Genomic DNA, 21,992 nt, shown 5'->3' on the forward strand with positions numbered 1-21,992 from the left:
CACCTCGGCGGATTGGGATTCGAACCGCAACCTTCTGATTACAGGGCCGCTTCCTTAACCGCTAGGCCACCACTGCCCCATAACAGGATTATCTGTCAGAAGTGGGATATATGTCCATTACTGCATCTCCTTGACGCTGGATGTCTCTTGATGTACCTGACCAGTTTTCATGGGCCCAGTGAGAAATTCAAACCTCAACATTCAGGAGAATCTGGAGAGAAATGCAGCTCCTATTGATCAGTCAAACAAGTATTTAGCATTTCTCTAGAGCACATTGACTTATAGAAACTGAATAAATCTGCTATCTGCTTCACAGCGACTAAACGGCAACACAGAAAGACCATTCATCCAAAAATACAATCTCTTAGAAATGAGCAGGTTCATGTTTGAAATGCTTTAAGTGCTTCTATTTACTAGGGGTGTTAAATTCGATACAGCATAATATTGCAATATTTTACATGCTGATATTGTATAAATAAAGGAACACAAAATATTTATATTTTTGTATACAAATTTAGTTCACCGGGTGGTGCTCTCGAACAGTTTAAATAAATAAATAAATAAATAAATCCATGACAGGCCGAGCCAAGTAGATCTTTATTTCTTCCCTTGATATGAATTATCTGTCTCCCTATTATGGGACCTCCTCCTTGAACAGTCACCTTATCGTGATGGAGGAGTTTGAGAGCCCTAATGATCCTAGGGGCTATGTTGTCTGGGGCACTTTGTGCCCCTGGTAGGGTCTCCCATGACAAATTGGTCTTAGTTTAAGGGTGAGACAAAGAATGGTTCAGAAGACCTTTCATGGAAAGAACAACAAAGAGCCAGTGTACCTGGCCCAGAGGGTTACCGGGGTCCCACCCTGGAGCCAGGCCTGTGAGAAGGAGGAACATGAAGTGCAATGTGGATCGGGTGGCAGACCGAGAAGGGAGCTTTAGCTAGATATAGTCAGACTCACCTTGACACATAGCATTGGCTCTGGAACCCAAGTTCTAAAGAGAGGTTGGACAATCTCCATTGCTGGAGTTGCTCCGGGTGAGAGGTGGAGGGCGGATTGACTTTGTAGTCGTTTCATCTGACCTGAGACCATATGTTTTGGACATTCGTGTGAAGAGAGGAGCAGTCAACTGATCACCACCTGGTGGTGAGTTGCATCAGGTGGCAGGGAAAGATGCCACGTAGACCTGGTAGACCCAAACATCTACCAGTGAGGGAATGCCTGGCAGAAGAACCTGTCAAGATGGTCTTCCCACCGCTGGTGGACACCAGAGGTTAGGGGAGCAGTCAGGCTAAAGAAGGAGGTCTATAGGGCATGGCTGGTCTGTGGGTCTCCAAAAGCTCAGACAGGTCAGCAGCGGACTGCCAAGCAAGGTGCAGCAGTGGCAGTCGCCGAGGCAAAATCTCGGGTGTGGGAGGAGTTCAGTGAGGCCACGGAGAAAGACTATTGATCGGCCTCAGGAGAGAAAGGCAGCCGCTTGGTCACACTATTTACAGTGGGGATGGGGAGCTGCTGACATCAACTGGGGCTATAGTCGGGCAGTGGAAGGAATACTTTCGAGGAGCTCCTCTATCCCACCAACATTGGGGACAGTTCCGGTGGAGTGGCAGACTGGGGTGGTGGTCCCCGTTTTTAAGAAGGGGGACCAGAGGGAGTGTTCCAACCATAGGGGGATCACACTCCTCAGCCTCCCTAAAAAGGTCTACACCAAAGTACTGGAGAGGACGGTCCGGTCAATAGTTGAATCTCAGATTAAGTAGGAGCAATGTAGTTTTCGTCCTGGCCGTGGAACTGTGGACCAGCTCTTTACCCTTGCTGGGGTGATAAAAGGGGGCATGGGAGTTTGCCCAACCAATCCACATGTTTTGTGGATTTGGAGAAGGCTTATGACCGTGTCTCCAGAGGCACCCTATGGGGGGGGGCGCTCCAGGAGTGTGGGGTGGATGGCCTTTTGTTATGGGCCATTCTGTCCCTGCACCAGAGGAGCATGAGCTTAGCCAACAGTAAGTCAGACCTGTTCCTGGTGAGGGTTGGACTCCGCCAGGGCTGCCCTTTGTAACCGGTTCTGTTCATAACCTATATGGACAGAATTTCTAGATGCAGCCGTGGTGTGAAGGGAGGGTCGAGTTTGGTGGCAGGAGAATCTCATCTCTGCTTTTTGCAGATGATGTGATCCTCCTAGCTTCATCAGGCTCTGACCTTCAGCTCTTGCTGGGTAGGTTTGAAGCAGAGTGCGAAGCGGCTGGGATGAGGATTAGCACCTCCAAATATGAGACCATGGTTCTTGACCGGAAAAATGGTGGCTTGCCAACTCCGGGTCAGGAGAGAGGTCCTGCCTCAAGTGGAGGAGTTTAATTATCTTGACACGTGTGAGGTAAGAAGGGAGCAGGAGATCGACAGGCGGTTTGGGCCAGCGTCCGCAGTGATGTCAACCGATCTGTCGTGGTGAAGAAGAAGGTGAGCCAGAAAGCAAGGCTCTCGATTTACTGGTGGATCTTAGTCCCAATCTTGACCTATGGTCATGAGCTTTGGTTAATGACCGAAAGAATGCAAACGGACGAAATGAGTTTCCTCCGTAGGGTGGCCGGGTGCTGTTTTAGAGATAGGGTGAGGAGCTCAGACATTCGGGAGGGACTCAGAGTAGAACCGCTGCCCCTCCACATCGAGAGGAGCCAGTTCGGGTGGTTCGGGCATCTGGTCAGGATGCCTCCTGGTTTGGGCATTTCCTGCCGGCAGGAGGCCCCCGGGTTGACCCAGGACACGCTGGAGAAATTATATCTCCAGTCTGGTCTGGGAACGCCTTGGGGTCCTGCTGGAGGAGCTGGTGGAGGTAGCTGGGGAGAGGGCTGTCTGGGATTCCCTACTTGGGATGCTGCCCCCGCGACCCAGACTCGGATAAACAGAGGAAGACGAGGACCTATTATGGGACTACATTCTGATAGCACTACATATTGTGTTTCTCACAAGTGGATATGTACATAGACCATGCACTAAAATTATAGTTGTTTTTGATGGCTTGTCTTTTTTAATGCAATTCTATTAAACCCAGTCAATATAGTACAAGTACCTAGTAGAACAGACAAAAAAAGTTCCTTTAGTAAAAGTTTTGTTCATTCAATTTAAACAAAGTTTAAACAAATCTTATTATTATATTATTGTTACCTTATAGACGCAAGAATACACTACATCCATTCCAGAAACTGAAGATGTTCTGATTTGTTCCATTCAGTTTTTGTTATTTTTATTTTCTCCAAGACATCTGGTCACCAATCAGAAATCTCCTGAAATGTAATTAATGCCACAATTGCATATTGCAGAAGTGACTCCATCTGTGCGACCAGATGGGAGATACAGGAAAAAGAAACCACGATATTTTGACACGATTAAACAAGGACATATCGTCTCGTCTTGAATTTTTCAACAAAAAGAAGAGACATTTTAGTTTAGTTTATCCTGTAAACCATATTTAGTCTTGTTTTTATTAGTCATGACAGGCATTTATTGTCTTAATTACTTTGACAAAAACACAAATGAAATCCTGTTTTGTTTGTCTTATCCTGTTGTAGATTAATTTTGGATTAAATACACCTGTCTTATGTGTACAGTAACTACATAAACAGCATGGGTACTCACTGGGGACGGTCATGACCATGACGCCGACTGTCGATTGGTGGAAGCACAGACTTGCTGTTAATCTCGAGTCCCTTCCTCAGTGCCTCTCTAATCTGCTCTGTGTCTGTGGAGAACACCAATGTTAAGAATTCCACATCAAATTACATCCATAGTCCATTGCTCCTCCTGCACCTAAACAAACAATTTACAAGTTTCAATGCAGAAATTTTATCTGCAGTGATCTCATATAGTTTTCCATCTTAAAAATAAACAACATAAGCAACCCACTGTGAATGAATTGTCGATATGGCAGAAAAAAAATCATATTGCAATATAAATGAATTCATTGATGATAGACGTATATATTGAGGCATATAATTTCATATGTACTTTTAAATGTTACTGTTTTTGAAAGGGTAACATGTCCATAGCAGAGGCACTGCAGCAGTAAGTAAGTTTTTACATGAACATATAGCATAACCATATAGCAGAGCTGGCAAATCAATATCTGGCAATTCTACTGAAAGTGGACTTTGTCACACCTATAACGCCTGTGAAATACCAGGTATTTGTATGATGTGAGCGATTCTATAAAATGTTTGGATTTTACATAAAAAAAAAAAAAAGTCAGAAAATACTTAAATATAACTAGGCTTGTTCATATTTTATCGTGCAATCGTTCCAGGATTCAAAGTTTTTTTATTGTGATTTTTTAAAATCACATTTTTTTTTTTTTTTTTGGCCCTTGCACTAGGGCTGCCCCTGGTCATCTCCATGCATGCATTGTACTTCGTAAAAGTGCGCAGTGACCAGTGACGAGTGGATATCTGACAGATTGAAAATTTGTTTAATTTGATTTAGTGGGTCTTCAGTATTTCTTAAGAGTTTCAAACTCTGAATTTAAGGAATACTAGTCATTTTCAATGTTATCTTATATTTTTGGAAACTCGAATTTAGGACTTTTTAAGAAGCCACAGAAACCCTGCTGTGTCTCTCGCCCAAAACCAATGCCTCGTGCAGCAAGTAGGCATGGTTTCATGCAGGTGATGTGACTGTCATTTTCGCAAGGAGCGGATATTTCTGCGGTAGGCTGGTATAATCAAAATCTCTCCTGTTGGACAAATTCATATCACATACCATTTACACTACGCATCCCTACTTGAGATTATCAAAGTGACTAAGACTGGCATGCATTGCTTTGAATAGAAACCTGCAGAGTACGGCTGGGCAAGAAAAAATAAATTTTCACACAATTAAAAAATGGACCCATTATACTATTATAAAAACTTATATTATAAAATAGTAGTCATCTTTCTAATGCATCAGTGTGAATGAAGTCTCAGTGAGCTTGTGGTACAGTTGGTTCAGCCCAGAATCTGCATGTTGTTGCACAGTAATTCCTATGGTTTAAATAGCCAAATTTTTCTCCATATAGCTCAGCCTTATCTGGTTACTGAATGCACCATTTTAAAGTATAGACAAATTAGTCTTCTTTAGGGTCCTTCTGAACAAGGTAACCCTGCCCACCTTTGTCAGACAACCTCCGTGGCTGAGAAGCAATGCAGATGCTGCGGCTGTCGTCCTCATCCTCTGGGGGCCGACTCACGTCCTCCCAGGAACACTTAGCACTGACACCACTCAAGTTAGAACCGTCAGTCTCAACACCTTTATCAATAGAGTCCTGCTTGGAATAGACACAGACACACACAACTTATCCACAGAAATCCTTGCACCAAATTCAGTGTTTTACAAAAATGTATACAAAAAACAAAAAACACAGTGTGCCATTTAATACAGCTAAATCAATCAGACCTTATAAGCCCACTGCTTCTTCACAGTATGTCTTAAATTGTGATGACAAATAAATCATTTCACTGATCTAGCCAATTCTAGTGAACAAACACCTAGAGATATATGTTAATAATTAAACAGCTCTGGAAAGAACTGAGGAAAGCCTTACTTGTAAGTGTGGGTCGATGTCAAATACTGTCTCTCCTCTCCTCATGTCGGTGATTAACCATGGCCCTCCTGCCCTGCAAAGCAGCACATGAAGGTTACTAAAGGCTAATAAGAAACGGCTGCTTAAGTCACTGGTCATGTCAGCAAAATGATAACGAAAAGCTGCATAACTGTACACAGATTTTGGATAGTTTTCTCTTGGGTTTTAACTCACACTCGCACCCCACGGAGCAGGTCTAAGATGCCCTGACCGTTCCATTGCTGTGCAGCCTGAAGCTCCTCTGTGCACACACCGACAATCTGCGGGAATCACACACACCACAATTACTCCATCAAACATGCAGGAATCCAGCACAAAAGTACATCCATAAAAATCCAAACACAATGAGCAAACCGCTACACATCATAAGGATGACCAATTTGATGACATGCAGCTTTTAACTCCAATAGAAAATATGCAAACAATACTTTCAGGCTGTGAGTATTGATTTCCCTTGGCTTCCTGGTGAAAGTGAAGTGATTGTCATTGTGATACTCAACAAGCACAGCACATGGTAATACGACAAAATGTGTCCTCTGCATTTAACCAATCACCCTTAGTTAGCAGTGGGCAGCCATGAAAGGCGCCCAGGGAGCAGTGTGTGGGGACACTGGTATACGTTTTTTGAAAGGAAGTGCCATATCAGAATAAGTATGATGTTTATTGGCCAAGTATGTGAGCAAAAACATTCAAGGAAATACATTTTTATATGTGAAATGTTCAACTTTTCAATTTTGATGTGAAATGGATGTTGCATTAGTTAACTGAGCATGAAAGTTTGGGAGGTGAGAAAACATATAATGCAAAAAAATAAATATTTTTATGCATTTTAGCAAATGGATGTAAATTAAGATTGTATTGACACACATGTTTACAAGGTTTGAGGTATGTAGGTTATAGAATAAAAATAAAAAAAATGATTCACTCCAAAATCACAGCCTGTACCTTGCATTTGAAATGTTATGGGCAAGAAACATTTAAAGTTAAAGTGTAGTGATTGTCACTGTGACGTCCCGTGGCAGACTATGGGTGTTTTCTGTTGTGTTTGTGTGTGTCTCTCTCTCTTTCTGTCTCTGTAATGTTGCAGGGTGGCTCCTCGTCAGCCCGTGATTGGATCCTCCCACTTCCTGCCATGACTGTAAGCAGGAAGAGGATTCAAAATGGCGGCTGCTTTGGTGAAGAAGAAAAGTGTTGGTGAAAAGAGGAGGAGAATGTTTGGTGAAGAAAGAATGATTGGGGAAGAGAGGACTTTGTTGGTGAAGATAGACTGTTGATGTGAGAGAAGAAGGTTGTTGGTGAAGTGAAGGATTAGGACGAGAAGATAAGACTTAGACTGCCCAGACCTGTTTTGTGCTTGTGTTGTTGTTTAAATGTCTTTGTTTGTAATAAAAGATTAGCATTGAAGTGTTGTTGCGTCGTTTTGGAGTTTATACTCATATGTCCCATTTGTTATGTCCCTGACCCTAGACCGGGGACGTAACAAATTTTGGGGGCTTGTCCGGGATTTCCTATCGCGTAGGTAGGATATTGTGTAGGCTGTGGACCTTAGCAACTGTTCTCATCTGGGTGAGTTTGAGTTTTTTTATGTTTATGTGGGTTTTCTGGTGAACTCTGGATAGGTAGAGCTGTCCAGCTGGGTTCTGCCTTGAGCGGGTCCTTCCAACGGACGCTGTTAGTTATGTTTGTTTATTGTTTTGGTTTGTTATTTTTGGGGAAAAATCCAGGGGGAGGTACGCGTCGAGCATTTCTGTCTCAGTCAGAGACTGGAAATGTTGCGAGCTTGCGTTTAAAGGTGCCTAAAACTGGTAACTTCCCCGAAGACTAGCTAGATCTTAGGTAGCTGGCTGGTTAGGTAGAGTAGGAGCTGGAGTTCCTAGAATCCCACAGGAGCAGACTGACTCTGGTATACATCCCAGTGAGCCGTAGTTGGGTCTGTGTAGTTTCTTTTTGTTTTGGTGGGATCACCAGTAATTCAATTTATATTTTGTTGTGAGATTAGAATTACAGGTCACTGTGGCAACAGGTTTTGTTGAGTTCCCTTCCGATGAGATGTTAGCAGAGTTAACCAAGGAGCAGCTATTGGGTGTAGCTGACTTTTATGGCATACCCATTGCCAGCCCCGATAGGAAGTTGAAAGACTTATTAGTAACAGCGTTAAAAATCGGGTTGGTGGAAAAGGGGGTACCATGTGTTAAAGTTGCACCTTAAGCAATTGGAGTTGGAAGAACGTGATCGCGAACGCCAGTTTGAGCGTGAACGTCAAGAACGAGACCTAGAATTAAAACGTCTCGAACTTGAATTGGCTTCCAAGTCTGTTCTGGCACCTCCTCAAACCGAGTCGCAAACCCCTGCTTTCGACGTCGGCCGACATATTAGACTGGTTCCTCCATTTTCTGAGAACGAGGTGGAAAAATATTTCAGTCACTTTGAGCAACAAAGCAACAACTTTACAGTGGCCTAAAGTAGTTTGGATGCTGCTACTGCAGTGTGTTCTTGTGGGCAAGGCTCAAGAAGTTTACTCTTCTCTTTCTGTGCAGCAGAGCTCTGACTATGATGTGGTAAAGACTTCAATTCTGAATGCGTACGAACTTGTCCCGGAAGCGTACCGTCAAAAGTTCCGGAAGTCTAGGAAAGGTGAGCAAATTTCATATGTGGAGTTTGCCAGAGAGAACGTGTGTTTCCAGTGCCGTAAGCTGTTGCCACTCATCTGAACGACCAGAAAGTGTCAACGCTGACGCAGGCAGCCGTCTGCGCAGATGAGTTTGTGCTTACTCAAAGTTGTGTTTTATTAAGTCTCACGAAAACCAGATCGGGATGTGAGTTTCCGACGGGATCGGAACGTATTTTGATCTACGCCCGTTTCCTTTAGTGATGGTCGCGCATGTTTTTATTGTCACGAGACCGGCCAACTCATCGCTAAGCTTATAAAGAAGCACAGTTCACTTCCAAAATCCTCACCAAAAGGGGTTGGGTTTGTTCAGTCTGCTGTGAGTGTCCCCACTATGGTTGATCCTGTTTATGAACCTTTTGTGCTTGCTGGTACAGTTTCCGCAGCTGCTGGAAACAGTAGTGCAGTGCCAGTGCGCATTTTACGAGACACCGGTGCTGCGCAGTCTTTTGTTTTAGCGAATGTCTGGCCCTTTTCTGATGACACGTTCTGTGGCTCTTATGTACTGGTGCGGGGTATTGAATTAGGCATCGTTAAGGTGCCACTGCACGTTGTAAACCTGCACTGTGCTTTATTTTCAGGTTCGTGCAAAGTTGCAGTGCGCCCCGAAATGCCTATGCAGGGAATCGATTTTATTCTTGGGAATGATTTGGCTGGAGGGAAAGTTCTTCCCCTTCCGGAGGTCATCGATAACCCTACAGTTCCACCCTCTTCAGTGGTGCCGGGTTATGAGTCAGTTTTCCCTGCTTGTGCAGTCACCCGATACGTTTATGATACGTTTATGGCTGTTTCTGACCCTCTGGTCTCCCGTGCAGCGCCATCAGACGGCGGAGTGGTGGAGGGAGCGCCGCGGATGCGAGCTGTTAATGTCCCTGGTGATGAGACAATGTCGCTGCCTGTAAGTAAAACACTTATGTCCCAGGAGCAGCGAAAAGACTCTACTTTAACGCAGTGTCGTTCGGCTGTTGTTGACAAGGCCAACATAACTGCAAATTTGGTAGCCTTTTTCTGGGATAAAGGGATCTTGATGAGGAAGTGGAATCCTCCAACTGCTGATGATGTAGGTTGGAATTCAGTATATCAAGTGGTGGTTCCTCTTAAGTATCGGTCTCAGGTACTGTGTTTAGGGCATGACAACGTGATGTCTGGACACTTAGGAGTAACAAAAACATATAACCGGATTTTGCGCCATTTCTTTCGGCCTGGGTTGAAATCTGATGTTGCTCAATATTGTTGATCATGTCAGAGAGAGACAGTGATGCAACACAGGACAATGTAGATCCACCGAACAGAGTGATCTTACAAAACTTAGATGCACATCTGTCACATTTGCCTCTTAATGAACAGGAGCAGGTTATGATTTTAATTCGGACATATAAGATATTGTTTGGTGATGTTCAATCATGTACTACAGTATTAAAGCATGACATTGATGTTGGTGAACATGCCCCGATCAGACAGCACCCGTACAGACTAAATCCCACTAAGCGTACGGTAATGCAGTCTGAGGTTGATTATTTGTTGGAACACGGGTTGTCTGTGCCAAGCTGTAGTCCATGGAGTAGTCCCTGTCTGTTAGTACCTAAGCCTGATGGTACAGTTCGTTTCTGTACTGATTACAGAAAAGTAAATGCAGTAACTAGACCAGACTCATTTCCGTTGCCCCGAATGGAAGATTGTGTTGATAGGGTTGGTTCGGCTCGTATAGTCAGTAAATTAAACTTGCTTCGTGGGCAGTGGTGGCCTAGTGGTTAAGGAAGCGGCCCCGTAATCAGAAGGTTGCTGGTTCGAATCCCGATCTGCCAAGGTACCACTGAGGTGCCACTGAGCAAAGCACCGTCCCCACACACTGCTCCCTGGGCGCCTGTCATGGCTGCCCACTGCTCACTCAGGGTGATGGGTTAAATGCAGAGGACAAATTTCACTGTGTGCACTGTGTGCTGTGCATCACGTGTGACAATCACTTCACTTTCACTTTCACGTTTGTCAATTGGCTGGTAAACCGAACCAATCAATTCTGCCCGCGCCACTCTGTCCTGTGCCTGTCCTAACCGAACCATTTTCGAAGATAATTTTAGATTGTGTTGGTCCACTTCCTCGTACCAAAACAGGTTTTAAATACTTGCTGACGATAATGTGTAGTGCCACACGTTTCCCGGAAGCAGTTCCGTTACGCTCACTAAAGGCTAAGAATATAGTGAGAGCCTTAGTGAAGTTCTTTTCTACTTTTGGACTTCCAAAATTGGTCCAAACGGAACAAGGTTCGAATTTCCTGTCTTGCCTTTTTAAGCAAGTTTTGGAGGAATTACAAATAAAGCATCTGGTATCAAGTGCTTAAAAATCCTCAGTCACAAGGAGCATTGGAACTTTTCACCAAACTCTGAAGTCCATGCTCCGTACTTATTGCTTAGCTTCGGCTAAAGAGTGGGATGAGGGTCTCCCACTATTGTTGTTTGCCATTCGTGAAACTGTTCAGGAGTCTTTGGGATTCAGTCCTGCTGACCTTGTATTCGGTCACACCGTGCGTGGTCCACTCAAGCTTCTTAAAGAAGCCTGGGTAGCTGAACCATTTACAGAGACTAATGTGCTGGATCATGTCAGTTCCTTTCGGGAACAGCTTCATAATGCTTGTGCTACTGCTTGAGCTTCCTTACAACATGCACAAGGGTCTATGAAAGCCCGATATGATCAGAAAGCAGTCTCTCGATCTTTTCAGCCGGGTGATCGAGTTCGGGTTTTATTACCACTAATGGGGTCTGCTCTCCAAGCAAAATTCTCAGGTCCTTATGTGGTGGAGTCCCAGTTAAGTGACACTGATTACGTTATTCGCACTCCTGACCGAAAATGTAAAATGCGTGTATGTCATGTGAACATGCTCAAGAAATACGTTATGAGAGACAGTGATGCAACACAGGACAATGCAGATCCACCGGGTAAAGGAGCTGTGTTATCTGTGGCTTCTATGCCCCTGCTGGATGCATATTCTCCCGAGGAGGATGGGTTACATCTGGGAAATGTTCCTGTGTCTTCACCCAGATTACACAAGAGTGTGATCTTACAAAACTGTCACATTTGCCTCTTAATGAACGGGAGCAGGTTATGATTTTAATTCGGACATATAAGATATTGTTTGGTGATGTTCAGTCATGTACTACAGTATTAAAGCATGACATTGATGTTGGTGAACATGCCCCGATCAGACAGCACCCGTACAGACTAAATCCCACTAAGCGTACAGTAATGCAGTCTGAGGTTGATTATTTGTTGGAACACGGGTTGTCTGTGCCAAGCTGTAGTCCATGGAGTAGTCCCTGTCTGTTAGTACCTAAGCCTGATGGTACAGTTCGTTTCTGTACTGATTACAGAAAAGTAAATGCAGTAACTAGACCAGACTCATTTCCATTGCCCCGAATGGAAGATTGTGTTGATAGGGTTGGTTCGGCTCGTATAGTCAGTAAATTAAACTTGCTTCGTGGTTACTGGCAAGTTCCGTTGACTCCCCGAGCTTCTGAAATTTCTGCTTTCGTCACACCGGATAATTTCTTAGAATATACGGTTATGCCTTTTAGGTTACGTTTTTGGTGAATCAACATAGTACGTTGATTTTTGGTGGTGGGGGTGTGACGTCCCGTGGCAGACTATGTTCTTTTTCTGTTGTGTTTGTGTGTGTCTCTCTCTCTTTCTGTCTCTGTAATGTTGCAGGGTGGCTCCTCATCAGCCCATGATTGGACTCCTCCCACTTCCTGCCATGACTGTAATCAGGAAGAGGATTCAAAATGGCGGCTGCTTTGGTGAAGAAGAAAACTGTTGGTGAAAAGAGGAGGAGAATGTTTGGTGAAGAAAGAATGATTGGGGAAGAGAGGACTTTGTTGGTGAAGATAGACTGTTGATGTGAGAGAAGAAGGTTGTTGGTGAAGTGAAGGATTAGTACGAGAAGATAAGACTTAGACTGCCCAGACCTGTTTTGTGTTTGTTTTGTTGTTTAAATGTGTTTGTTTGTAATAAAAGATTAGCATTGAAGTGTTGTTGCGTCGTTTTGGAGTTTATACTCATATGTCCCATTTGTTATGTCCCTGACCCTAGACCGGGGACGTAACAGTCACATGTGATACACAGCAGCAAAGCACACAGTGAAATTTGTTCTCTGCATTTAACCCATCACCGTGCCATTTTAAGACCGTTCAAGTTTTCAAAAAAAGCTATGCAATTTAGCATGATGAATGGATCTACATTCAAGGCAAATTTGGAGTGAATCAGACAAAGGGACTAGGATCCTTATTTCAAATTTCTTTGTATGAAAAAATTAAACAATCCAGATTCTCTCACTTCCTGTTGGGCAGAGCTATTGAGTGTGAGATTATCATAAACTTGTCTTGATGAGATACACATGATCGCCATGTATCACGCATCGCCATCAAAATGTGTCCATGCACCAGAACGGGTAATGCGTTACGGTAATACACTGTTGAGCCCCTTGGCCACGCCTGGGCTAAAACCTGTCTGTGTACGACCTTTGCATGAATTGTGATTTGTGGGGAGTTTTCATGCATAGGAAGCACCTGAAAAAGTCTGCAAGAAGGAGAATAATAATCTTTGCCAAAGCAATAGGGCTTTGCACCTACAGTACTCTGGTCCTAAAGATAGAAGAAATCTTATATACAGAAAAATACAAAGATTACAGGAATGCCACACTGTACGTAAAGTGTAGTGCAGTAGTGTAACAGTTCAGCAGTTTAGGAGGGTGACGACAAAGGGAAAGAAACTGTTCCTGTGTTGGCTGATCCTGGTCTGCAGGCTTCTATATCGTCTGCTAGATAGCAGTGAAAAAGTGTTACTGTTATATCCATGATATAGGAAAGCAATGTTTTTATCTTTACAAACTACTCACATGCTTTGAATGGCATTGGAGTCAAGTTCATTGATAATCTCCAGATATAAGGAAAGTAATCAAAGTAAACATGAGTGGGGAGTAATCAAAATAAACATTAATTTATATTATGAATATTGTGAACTGACACTACAAAATCCACAGTTCACAGTCATGGTTTGGTTTGTACCACCCCGTTTGTCTGCATTAGTCAAGCTAGTATGGCTGTGTGATGTGATTGTGCTTAGTAATAGTGACAAAATTCAAGTTGCTTATGATAATCCGCTTTAGACATATTTACTCAATCACAGGTGGATTTGTGCATTTGAGCTGAGTTTATGGGTGTACAGGTGTGATTTAAGGGGAGTACCTTAAAGTCACATACAAGTGACGACTGTTACAGTGAGTTTGCCGTTTCATTAATTGACTAAATTGATCCATAAATTAGTTGTAAAAGCTACAGTTCTCAAATCGTGTGATAAGAGTAGTGGCTTATAGTCTGTAATTTATGATATTCACATATTTTTCACAATTCCAAGATTAACCTTTCAAGAGCCAGCTAATCAGTCAAGCTTATACAGAGTTGAGACTGCTGTGTTGTCATGAGAGAAATTATGATTGGTTATGAATGTCTGCTATGTGTGACTGAATAAATATGCCCAAAGCTCATCATCATAATAGATCATAATAGATTACCACTATCCCTAATTGTGTATAATTACCCGACCTTTATACTATGTTACTCAGTGAAGATTTATTGCAGATTTTTGGCCAGTGGTGGGCCTAATCACAAGATTGGTTTCGAATCCCAAACCACCAATGTGCCACTAAGCAAAGCACAGTCCCTACACACTGATCCCAGGGTCCCTTTCATGGCTGCACACTGCTCACCAAGGTTGATGGGTTAAAAGTAGAGAACACATTTTGTTGTGTGCACCGTGTGCTGTGGTGTGTTTCACAATGACAATCACTTCACTTTCATATTTCACATTCAACAGACAGATCAAACAACTGAAGACCTTGAGGTGTGCTGATAAGTGCTAACCTGCAAGAAGCTGACATGTCCAAAAGGTGTCTGCACTGGCTGCATCTGTGGGTCTTCGGTAAGCAGCATGTGCTGAATGCGCGACTCGCTGTTGTCCAGGGGGCAGTGCCATGAGATGTGATCGCCAGTGCAGAATGTGTTGTCTGTACAATCAAGAGGAATATATTGTTGTCAGGATTTATATCATAGTAGTACTGTTAAACATAAGAATAATCCTATATGGGAGAAATTTTTTTACCTCAAAATTCCAAACAATAACCCACAGTGATAATGGAAAAATAAACCATGAGCACAGCCTTGGCCATGACACTCAAAAGTAAAAGGCGCATCCTGTTTGCATCGTACAGAAATTTCCACAACTTGAGTGAACACCTGTGGTAAATTCATATGATTAGACATGGAAATTTGGAAATGCACACACTCTAGATCTTTCTCTTCCAGACAAATGACCTGCATGTCCACTCTCATAACATCCATAAGCCTCCTACTAGGACTTCCTTTCATCTTACCAGACAGATCCATCCTCAGCATCATTCACCATCCTTAATGTATGTCCTCTGTACCAACACAATCTCACCCATCTGTCTCCCATCCTAATCCTGTCCATCCATGTCACTAGTTTTTTTGTTGACGGAATATGCAACGGAATATCTTTGGAAACAAACCTTTACAATGACAGATAGAGGAGAGAATTTAATGCTGGTCATGTGATGGTAATAATAATTGTATTAATAACACAAGAGACTAAAATACAATATTCATTGAGTAAACTAGACTAAAATAGTCATTGAGACAATTCTGACTCAAGTAAGAATAAAATGTTCAGACATTTAGTCGACTGAAACTTGACTAGACTAAAATAAGTGACTAACATGAATAAAAACAAAAATGGCAGGTTGACACAAAGGCTAGAGTAAAACTAAAATTAAAGACAGGCCAACAAAAACAACTATGCTAGTCACCCCATATCCAGCATCTTTATCTCTGCCAATGCCACTGTCTCAAACCCATATAACATTCATTTTCTTTTAACACATGAAAGAATCATTGAGATTACATTTACATACAGAATCTTTAAAAATTATGTAAAAGTTTATTATTTCTCAGTATTTATTGTCTAGTTTACCCAGGTTCTTACCAATTTTCATGACCAAAAAAAGAAGTCAAAATTACTAAAATACTAATCAACCCTGAAAAGCTTAACTTAAACAGTGTTTCTTCCTCCAAGTACATGCAAGCTCGCAAAAAATGGGCCTCCATCAAGTTTGGGCATCCATCTTCAGGTGTAAGCAGTGTACGCAGCACCATGTGACGTGATTCACTATGCAAAGCTAGCAAAGGTACTACAGATCTGTGATAGTAAGCATTGTAGTTGTAAATGTATAAATATCGCATAGTCTCCTGATATACTGGCCTGTCTCCTGAAAGTGCTGACAGAGAGCAAACCTTCTTGCCAGAGCTCGCATTGATGGGCAAACCTGGATAAGCTGCACTACCTGAGCCTTGTGTGGGTTGTAGACTCAGTCTCATGCTCCCACTAGAGTGAAAGGGCCGCCAGCATTCAAAACTAACCAAAACAGCCAGAAAGCACAGGAACTAAGAAGTGGTCTGTTGTCACCACTTGCAAAACCACTCCTTTATTGTAAATTTGTAAATTTGTCATTAAGTAATCTTTCCCTTTCATTCATTAAAATGAAGCCATCTTTCCCTCTATCCTAACTAGTCTCCCATTTTCTGCAGCTGAGAAACATCCCAACAGCATGATGTTGCCATACCATGCTTCACTGTAGGGATTGTAATGGCCTGGTGATGAGCCTGGTTTCATCCTGGCATTCAATCTTTGTCTCATCAGACCAGAGAATTTTGTTTCTGATGGTCTGAGAGTCCTTCAGGTGCATTTTAGCAAACTCCAGATGAACTTCTATGTGTTTTTTTACTAAGGAGTTGCTTCCTTCTGGCCACTCTACCATATAGACCTGATTGGTGGATTGCTGCAAAGATGGTTGTCCTTCTAGAAGATTCTTCTCTGTCCATAGAGGATCTCTGACAGAGTGACAATCGGGTTCTACTACAACCCTTCTCCTCCAGTCGCTCAGTATAGGTAGCCAGCCAGCTCTAGGAAGAGTCCTGGTGGTTTTGATATTCTTCCACTTACATATTGCAGGCCACTGTGCTCATTGGGATCTTCAAAGCAGCAATTTTTCTTTAACATTCCCAAAATCCTGTCTCAAAGGTGTACAGACTTTCCTTTGACTTCATGCTTGATTTGTGCTCTGACATGAACAGTCAATTGTGGGACCTTTTAGACAGGTGTGTGCCTTTCCAAATCATGTCCACTGATCTATTTTTTTCCACAGGTGGACTCCAATTAAGATGCAGAAACATTTCAAGGATTATCAGGGGAAACAGGATGGACCTGAGCTTTTTTTCCATTTTTATTTCAGTTGCCAAAACTCTTCCAGATTTAGTCATTATGGGGTGTTTAGAATTTTGAGGAACAATTTTAATTTATAATAGAATAAAGCAATAACAAATAAAATGCCCTGTGAATACGTTATGGTTGCACTGTACAGACTGAGCATACTGTATGATTTCAATATGTTTATATATTGTATGTATATGTATATACATATATAAATGTGTATCTATTTCTTACATTTACCAGACGCCCTTATCCAGAGCAAGAAAATGTAGGTGTTAATTTAAGCAGTCACCCCCAGCAGTTTGTTGTCTATGAAAACATCAGTCCATGCACAACATGATTCCTGATAACAATAAAGACTTTATGACCACTCGGGATAACACCGAAACTCACCTGACTGGAAGACATAGCGTGCCAAACCCTGCATCAGCTCTGCTGGCCAGGTGGGGGGTGCAGTCTCTCCTGCTTCTCTCTTTAGCCTGAAGGTCAACTCAAAGCCAAAACCACTGGGTCCATCAGGTCCTGTGAACCTGGGAGAGAATGTAATCAAGTGTAATCAAGCTTCAGAAACAATTGAAACCTTTACATATTAATGTAAAACCTTATACAGTGTTCGGGTTTCTAAATAATAAAATCAAAGAAGGTTTAGTGACACTCATGTCTGCAACAATTTCTAACATGAACCACTTTACAAAGAATAAGTATAATTACCTAAAATATTTAATAATAAACTGATACTGGTGTTCTTTATTTTTTGTTTCATTCTTCTTGATATTATAAGTGTATGCAATAGTAATAGGCTTGTCACAATACTGAAATATAAAATTTGATACTGATACAAAGGATGCTGTTTTTGACGCAGCACATGGTTGGCTATGGTGATGCGTTTAAAAAAGCTGTTTATTCTTTCAACCCTTTGAATCAATTGTAAAATTGAGTGGCTTGCTAAGTCCAGCAATCACATGTAAGCGGCAGAGAGAAGCGGCAGAGAGAAGAGATTTATTTTAAATGTTGACCACGTATCTTTCAGAAATACAGAAATCCTTATAATAAATAAATAAAATAACAAGTGATTAGATCTTTTTTTGAATATGAAGCCAGGGGATAAGAATGTATTTACAGTATGCAGTAGGGGTGTTGAAATTAATCGTATAATCAATGCATCGCGATTAGATACATACTAGCTCATACTATCAGTTTTATTTTTATGTTACAAATTTTTAATGGGCTGCCATACTGACAATCGCTGGTCTGTCGTTTTTTGTGATTTCACTCTGCATGAAATGCCAAGTGGTAATTTAAAATGCCAGGTACTGTACAGTGTTATCTACAGGAGTGAAGGTTGTATTCGCATGCTGACTCTTACCTCTGCTGATCTCACTAAAACACTTTGCATACAAAATTTGTACTCAGAAATATCAATATTTTGTGTCCCTGTAGCGATCAAATATCAGCACATAAAATATTGCAATATTATGCTGTATAGATCTTTCCCCCATCTCTACAAAGCACATTACGTATCTCGTGGCATGCGCAGGTTGCCACTTCCAGCAGCCACGTAACTATGTTCTAAACAATTGTATTAAATTGTAGTAAAATATTTCCTTTTTCCACTAGTTGGCGCTGTTCCAACTACTCTAGGAAATTCATGCATTAAATCAGACTGGGACTCTCGTCAATCGTTACAAGTTTGGTGCAGATCAGTCAATGTCGTAAGGAAGTTCCAGTTTCCACTAAAAAGTGCTGCATCTATTCTGGAAACTTTGCACATACACTTAACTGGGCCCACACCCTTATCAATAGGGGTGGGTCTTGGCAAATATCTCACTATACAATACTATCACGATACTTAATTCATGATATGATATTTTTGCAGTTTAAACTCAACTAAATTATGTCCTTAAAAAAATCTTGGTCAAAATAAATTTAATCTACTAAAAAAAGACCCCAGTCTTTCACATCAATCATTTTTAATTTGCTGACTGTATATGCAATGCATTTGTCTGTTACTGTGCAATAACAGGTATTTTGAACAGTGTAATCTGCAAAGGTTATGCAGCCACTTCAAGTACATTTCTGTTAAATGAAAATGAACAAAAATATATTATGAGACAAGAAAGGCCATGTTTGAAAGTGAGTCAAGAGCAGGTGAAAGTGAAGTGATTGTCATTGTGAAACACTGCAGCACAGCATATGGAGACAAATAAAATGCATCCTCTGTTTTTAACCAATTACTCTCAGTGAGTGGTGGGCTGCCATGATCAGGACTAAAACCGGCAACCTTCCAATTAAGGGGGCACTACCTTACCTGCTAGGCCACCACTGTCCCAAGATGCTGTGTAGATGATGTTCTTCTGGGGCAGTGATGGCCTAGCGGAAGGAAGCGGCTCCGTAATCAAAGCAAAGTACCGTTCCCACACACTGCTCCCCGGGTGCCTTTCATGGCTGCCCACTGCTCACTAAGGGTGATAGGTTAAAAGCAGAGGTCACATTTGGTTGTGGGCACAGTGTGCTGTGTATCACAATGACAATCACTTCACTTTCTCTAATGGGGTGGCATAGCTCTCCTTAAGATCTTGAAATATTTTACTTTATGTCTCTGACCAGCACTATGTCATTGTCCTGTGTGTCATGTAACAGATGGCCATCAGTGGAGCTATGAGAGAATGAGTAGGACTCTTCTCCTCAGGCATTGCAGTGGTTGCCACTAGAATCACCTTCAAGGCTCTGCCAATTTCTTCAGTGTTCCCAATATCAGTTGGCAGACTTAATGCCCGCTGTGACACTAGGCTAAGCGTGTGAGCAAAACACCATACATGCAGGTATCCTGCTAGCTGAACAGCAATGGTTATGTTAGAAGCATTTTAAGTTACAACCACCAGATTTTTGTCAGCAATTCCTCACTCCTGTGCTGCAGTTTGATGTTCACTCTGATGTGACTTTCATATAATGCATGAACGTAAAACAGCAGTTGCCAATCCTCTGTGACCTAATGAGCTGGTATAGTCACGTATGAATCAACAGCCTGTAACTCTTTCTGCTGTACTCAAACTTTCCTGAACTTGTTGCTTCACTTCTCTGTAGAGACTATGTAAGGCTGTGTCTGTGGAAAAAAATGTTGTGATGGTATGTGACAGAGTGGAGTCATTTTGCCACACCCATGCACAAGGACCCCTAAAATATGTAATTTTTTGCTAGTTCTGACTTTTGTGCACAGAAAAGGCCTACATTTTTATAATAAGGAAAGCCTTATTTTTTTTTATAATAAAAACAATGGGGCAGTGGTGGCCTAGCGATTAAGGAAGAGGCCCAGTAATCAGAAGTTTGCCCGTTCAAATCCCAAACTGCCAAGGTGCCACTGAGCAAAGCACCATCCCCATACACTGCTCCCCAGGTGCCTGTCATGGTTTGCCACTGCTCACTAAGGGTGATGGGTTAAAAGCAGAGGGCACATTTTGTGTGCACCGTGTGCTGTGCTGCAGTGTTTCACAATGACAATCACTTCACATTCACTTCCATTTTCATTTTATGAATTTCATATTGGCTGGGCCAACAGTCCAACGGAGTAATCAGTCCAACTGCTTTATTGTTTATAACTGCACAGCCTGACTGTATGTTAAAGTGCAATGCATATAATATATAATTACTTTTTATGGAAGAAGAAGTAGGACAGTAGGACTGTTTGAGGCAATCTCTGGACACCACCCTCACGTTTTGTAAATAAAAAAAAAAAAAACCTAACTAACCTTATCATTCCAGTTAAAGTGATGTTATGATATGCTCTTTCTATTTCATATATAAAGCCAACAAGCAACGTTCACAGTCAAAAAACACAATGAAGGAGATCAAATTCAGCTTGATTTCTGTGATCAGCTTTGGGGATTTTTCATAATCATGATAAACATGGCAGAAAATAACATTTTGTGTGTATTTACATTACTTTTAAATGGAGGCACACCACTGTTGAAGAACAGGAATGTTGAAGCAAAGCACACAGTACAACGTGACGTGGTTTACAGTGTTAATGGCATAGACAAGGGAAGGAAATTACTTTTAGTTATGGGAAACCACTGTTGATACAATATCAGACTGGCAATATCAGAAAAATATTCTTAGAAATGTTAATCATTTTATTTGGGAAAGTATATTGTGATCAATATTTTGGCAATTTAATCTCCAGCATGTCACATTACTCAGTGCCACTCTTGCCGCATTTGTTCTTAAGCCTACTTGACACCTCTTTTGAGAATTCACAGGCACTAGAATTGACAGGCAGAATAAACGTAAATAACCGTAAACACCATTCATCAAACACAGTGTGAAATCACTTTCTATGGTTAAAAACAAGATAAGGCTAGTTTTATTTTCATAGGTTATAAAGATATGTTCTTTTACCTCTACTTCAGTCAGTTTGGATTGGAGAATGATAATACTATTACTGCAGAATCTCTGCTTCCATCCGATATACAACATGGACAATTAGCTTAAGTTCCATAAGTGCTAGTGCCATATATCTTGTACATTTCTTGCTGTTTGTTTATTTACTTGCTTAGTGCAGAAATGTAATTTTGTTTAGGTACAATTTTATGTTTCGGACTTTCAGTCAGTCCACAGTGTGTGTGTCCCTTCCTCTTAAGGAAGAAAAAAAAATCAAAACCTACATGGCCATGTGTGACAAACTGATTGTCCCTTAAACCTAATAACTGGTTGGGCTACCCTTAGTAGCAACAACCACAATCAAGTCTACAATCAAGATAACTTGCAATGAGTCTTTTACAACACTGTGGAGGAATTGTTGTAGTTCAGCCATACTGGAGGGTTTTTGATCATGCCACAGCATCTCAATAAGAGTAAGACCAGGACTTTGATTATTCTGTTTTTCTTCAGCCAATCAGAGGTGGATTTGTTGGTGTGTTTTGGGTCATTTTCCTGCTTCATTTCAGCTTGAGGTCACACACAGGCTTTTCATTCTCCTTGAGGATTTATTGGAAGACAGCAGAATTCATGGTTCCATTTATCACAGCTTACAGGGGCTGTGAAATAGCAAAACAGCCCCAGACCCCCATCACTGTTGGTGTGATGTTCTTTTCTAAAATGCAGTGTTTTTTTTAATGCCAGATGTAACACACAACTTTCAAAAACGTATGTCTGTCAGTATTCTCCCAAAAGTCCCAATTAATTTGTCACACAGGGTCATGTTCATTTAGATTTTTTTCTCCCTTAATAATAGAATCTTGTTGTCTTTGACATAGTTAATATCTTTATTGTCTCAAAGATTTAAATATGATTGACATGGAAAAAGTGAGACATCAGAGAAGGTGCACACACTTTTTCACACCACTGTATGAACAAAGTGGAGGAGCCCATAAGTACTGACTATG

General features: G+C 41.6%; 1 protein-coding gene across 5 annotated transcripts in view; it reads right to left on the reverse strand.

Annotated features, from left to right (window-relative positions):
- The window catches only part of sufu (suppressor of fused homolog (Drosophila)), a 37,926-nt gene that overhangs the window by 14,704 nt on the left and 1,230 nt on the right, over positions 1 to 21,992 (reverse strand). For 3 of the 5 annotated variants that reach the window (XM_028967131.1, XM_028967133.1, XM_028967129.1), the window contains exons 3-8: positions 17,005 to 17,141; positions 14,190 to 14,332; positions 5,784 to 5,869; positions 5,571 to 5,643; positions 5,138 to 5,294; positions 3,632 to 3,734 (exon numbers count right to left, since the gene is read on the reverse strand). In XM_028967131.1, the coding sequence (XP_028822964.1) occupies positions 3,632 to 3,734; positions 5,138 to 5,294; positions 5,571 to 5,643; positions 5,784 to 5,869; positions 14,190 to 14,332; positions 17,005 to 17,141 (699 nt within the window). The remainder of the gene's footprint in view (positions 1 to 3,631; positions 3,735 to 5,137; positions 5,295 to 5,570; positions 5,644 to 5,783; positions 5,870 to 14,189; positions 14,333 to 17,004; positions 17,142 to 21,992) is intronic. The other 2 variants (XM_028967132.1, XM_028967130.1) reach the window with 1 other exon arrangement.

Source organism: Denticeps clupeoides, chromosome 2, assembly GCF_900700375.1.
Source record: "Denticeps clupeoides chromosome 2, fDenClu1.1, whole genome shotgun sequence".
Lineage (NCBI taxonomy): Eukaryota > Metazoa > Chordata > Actinopteri > Clupeiformes > Denticipitidae > Denticeps > Denticeps clupeoides.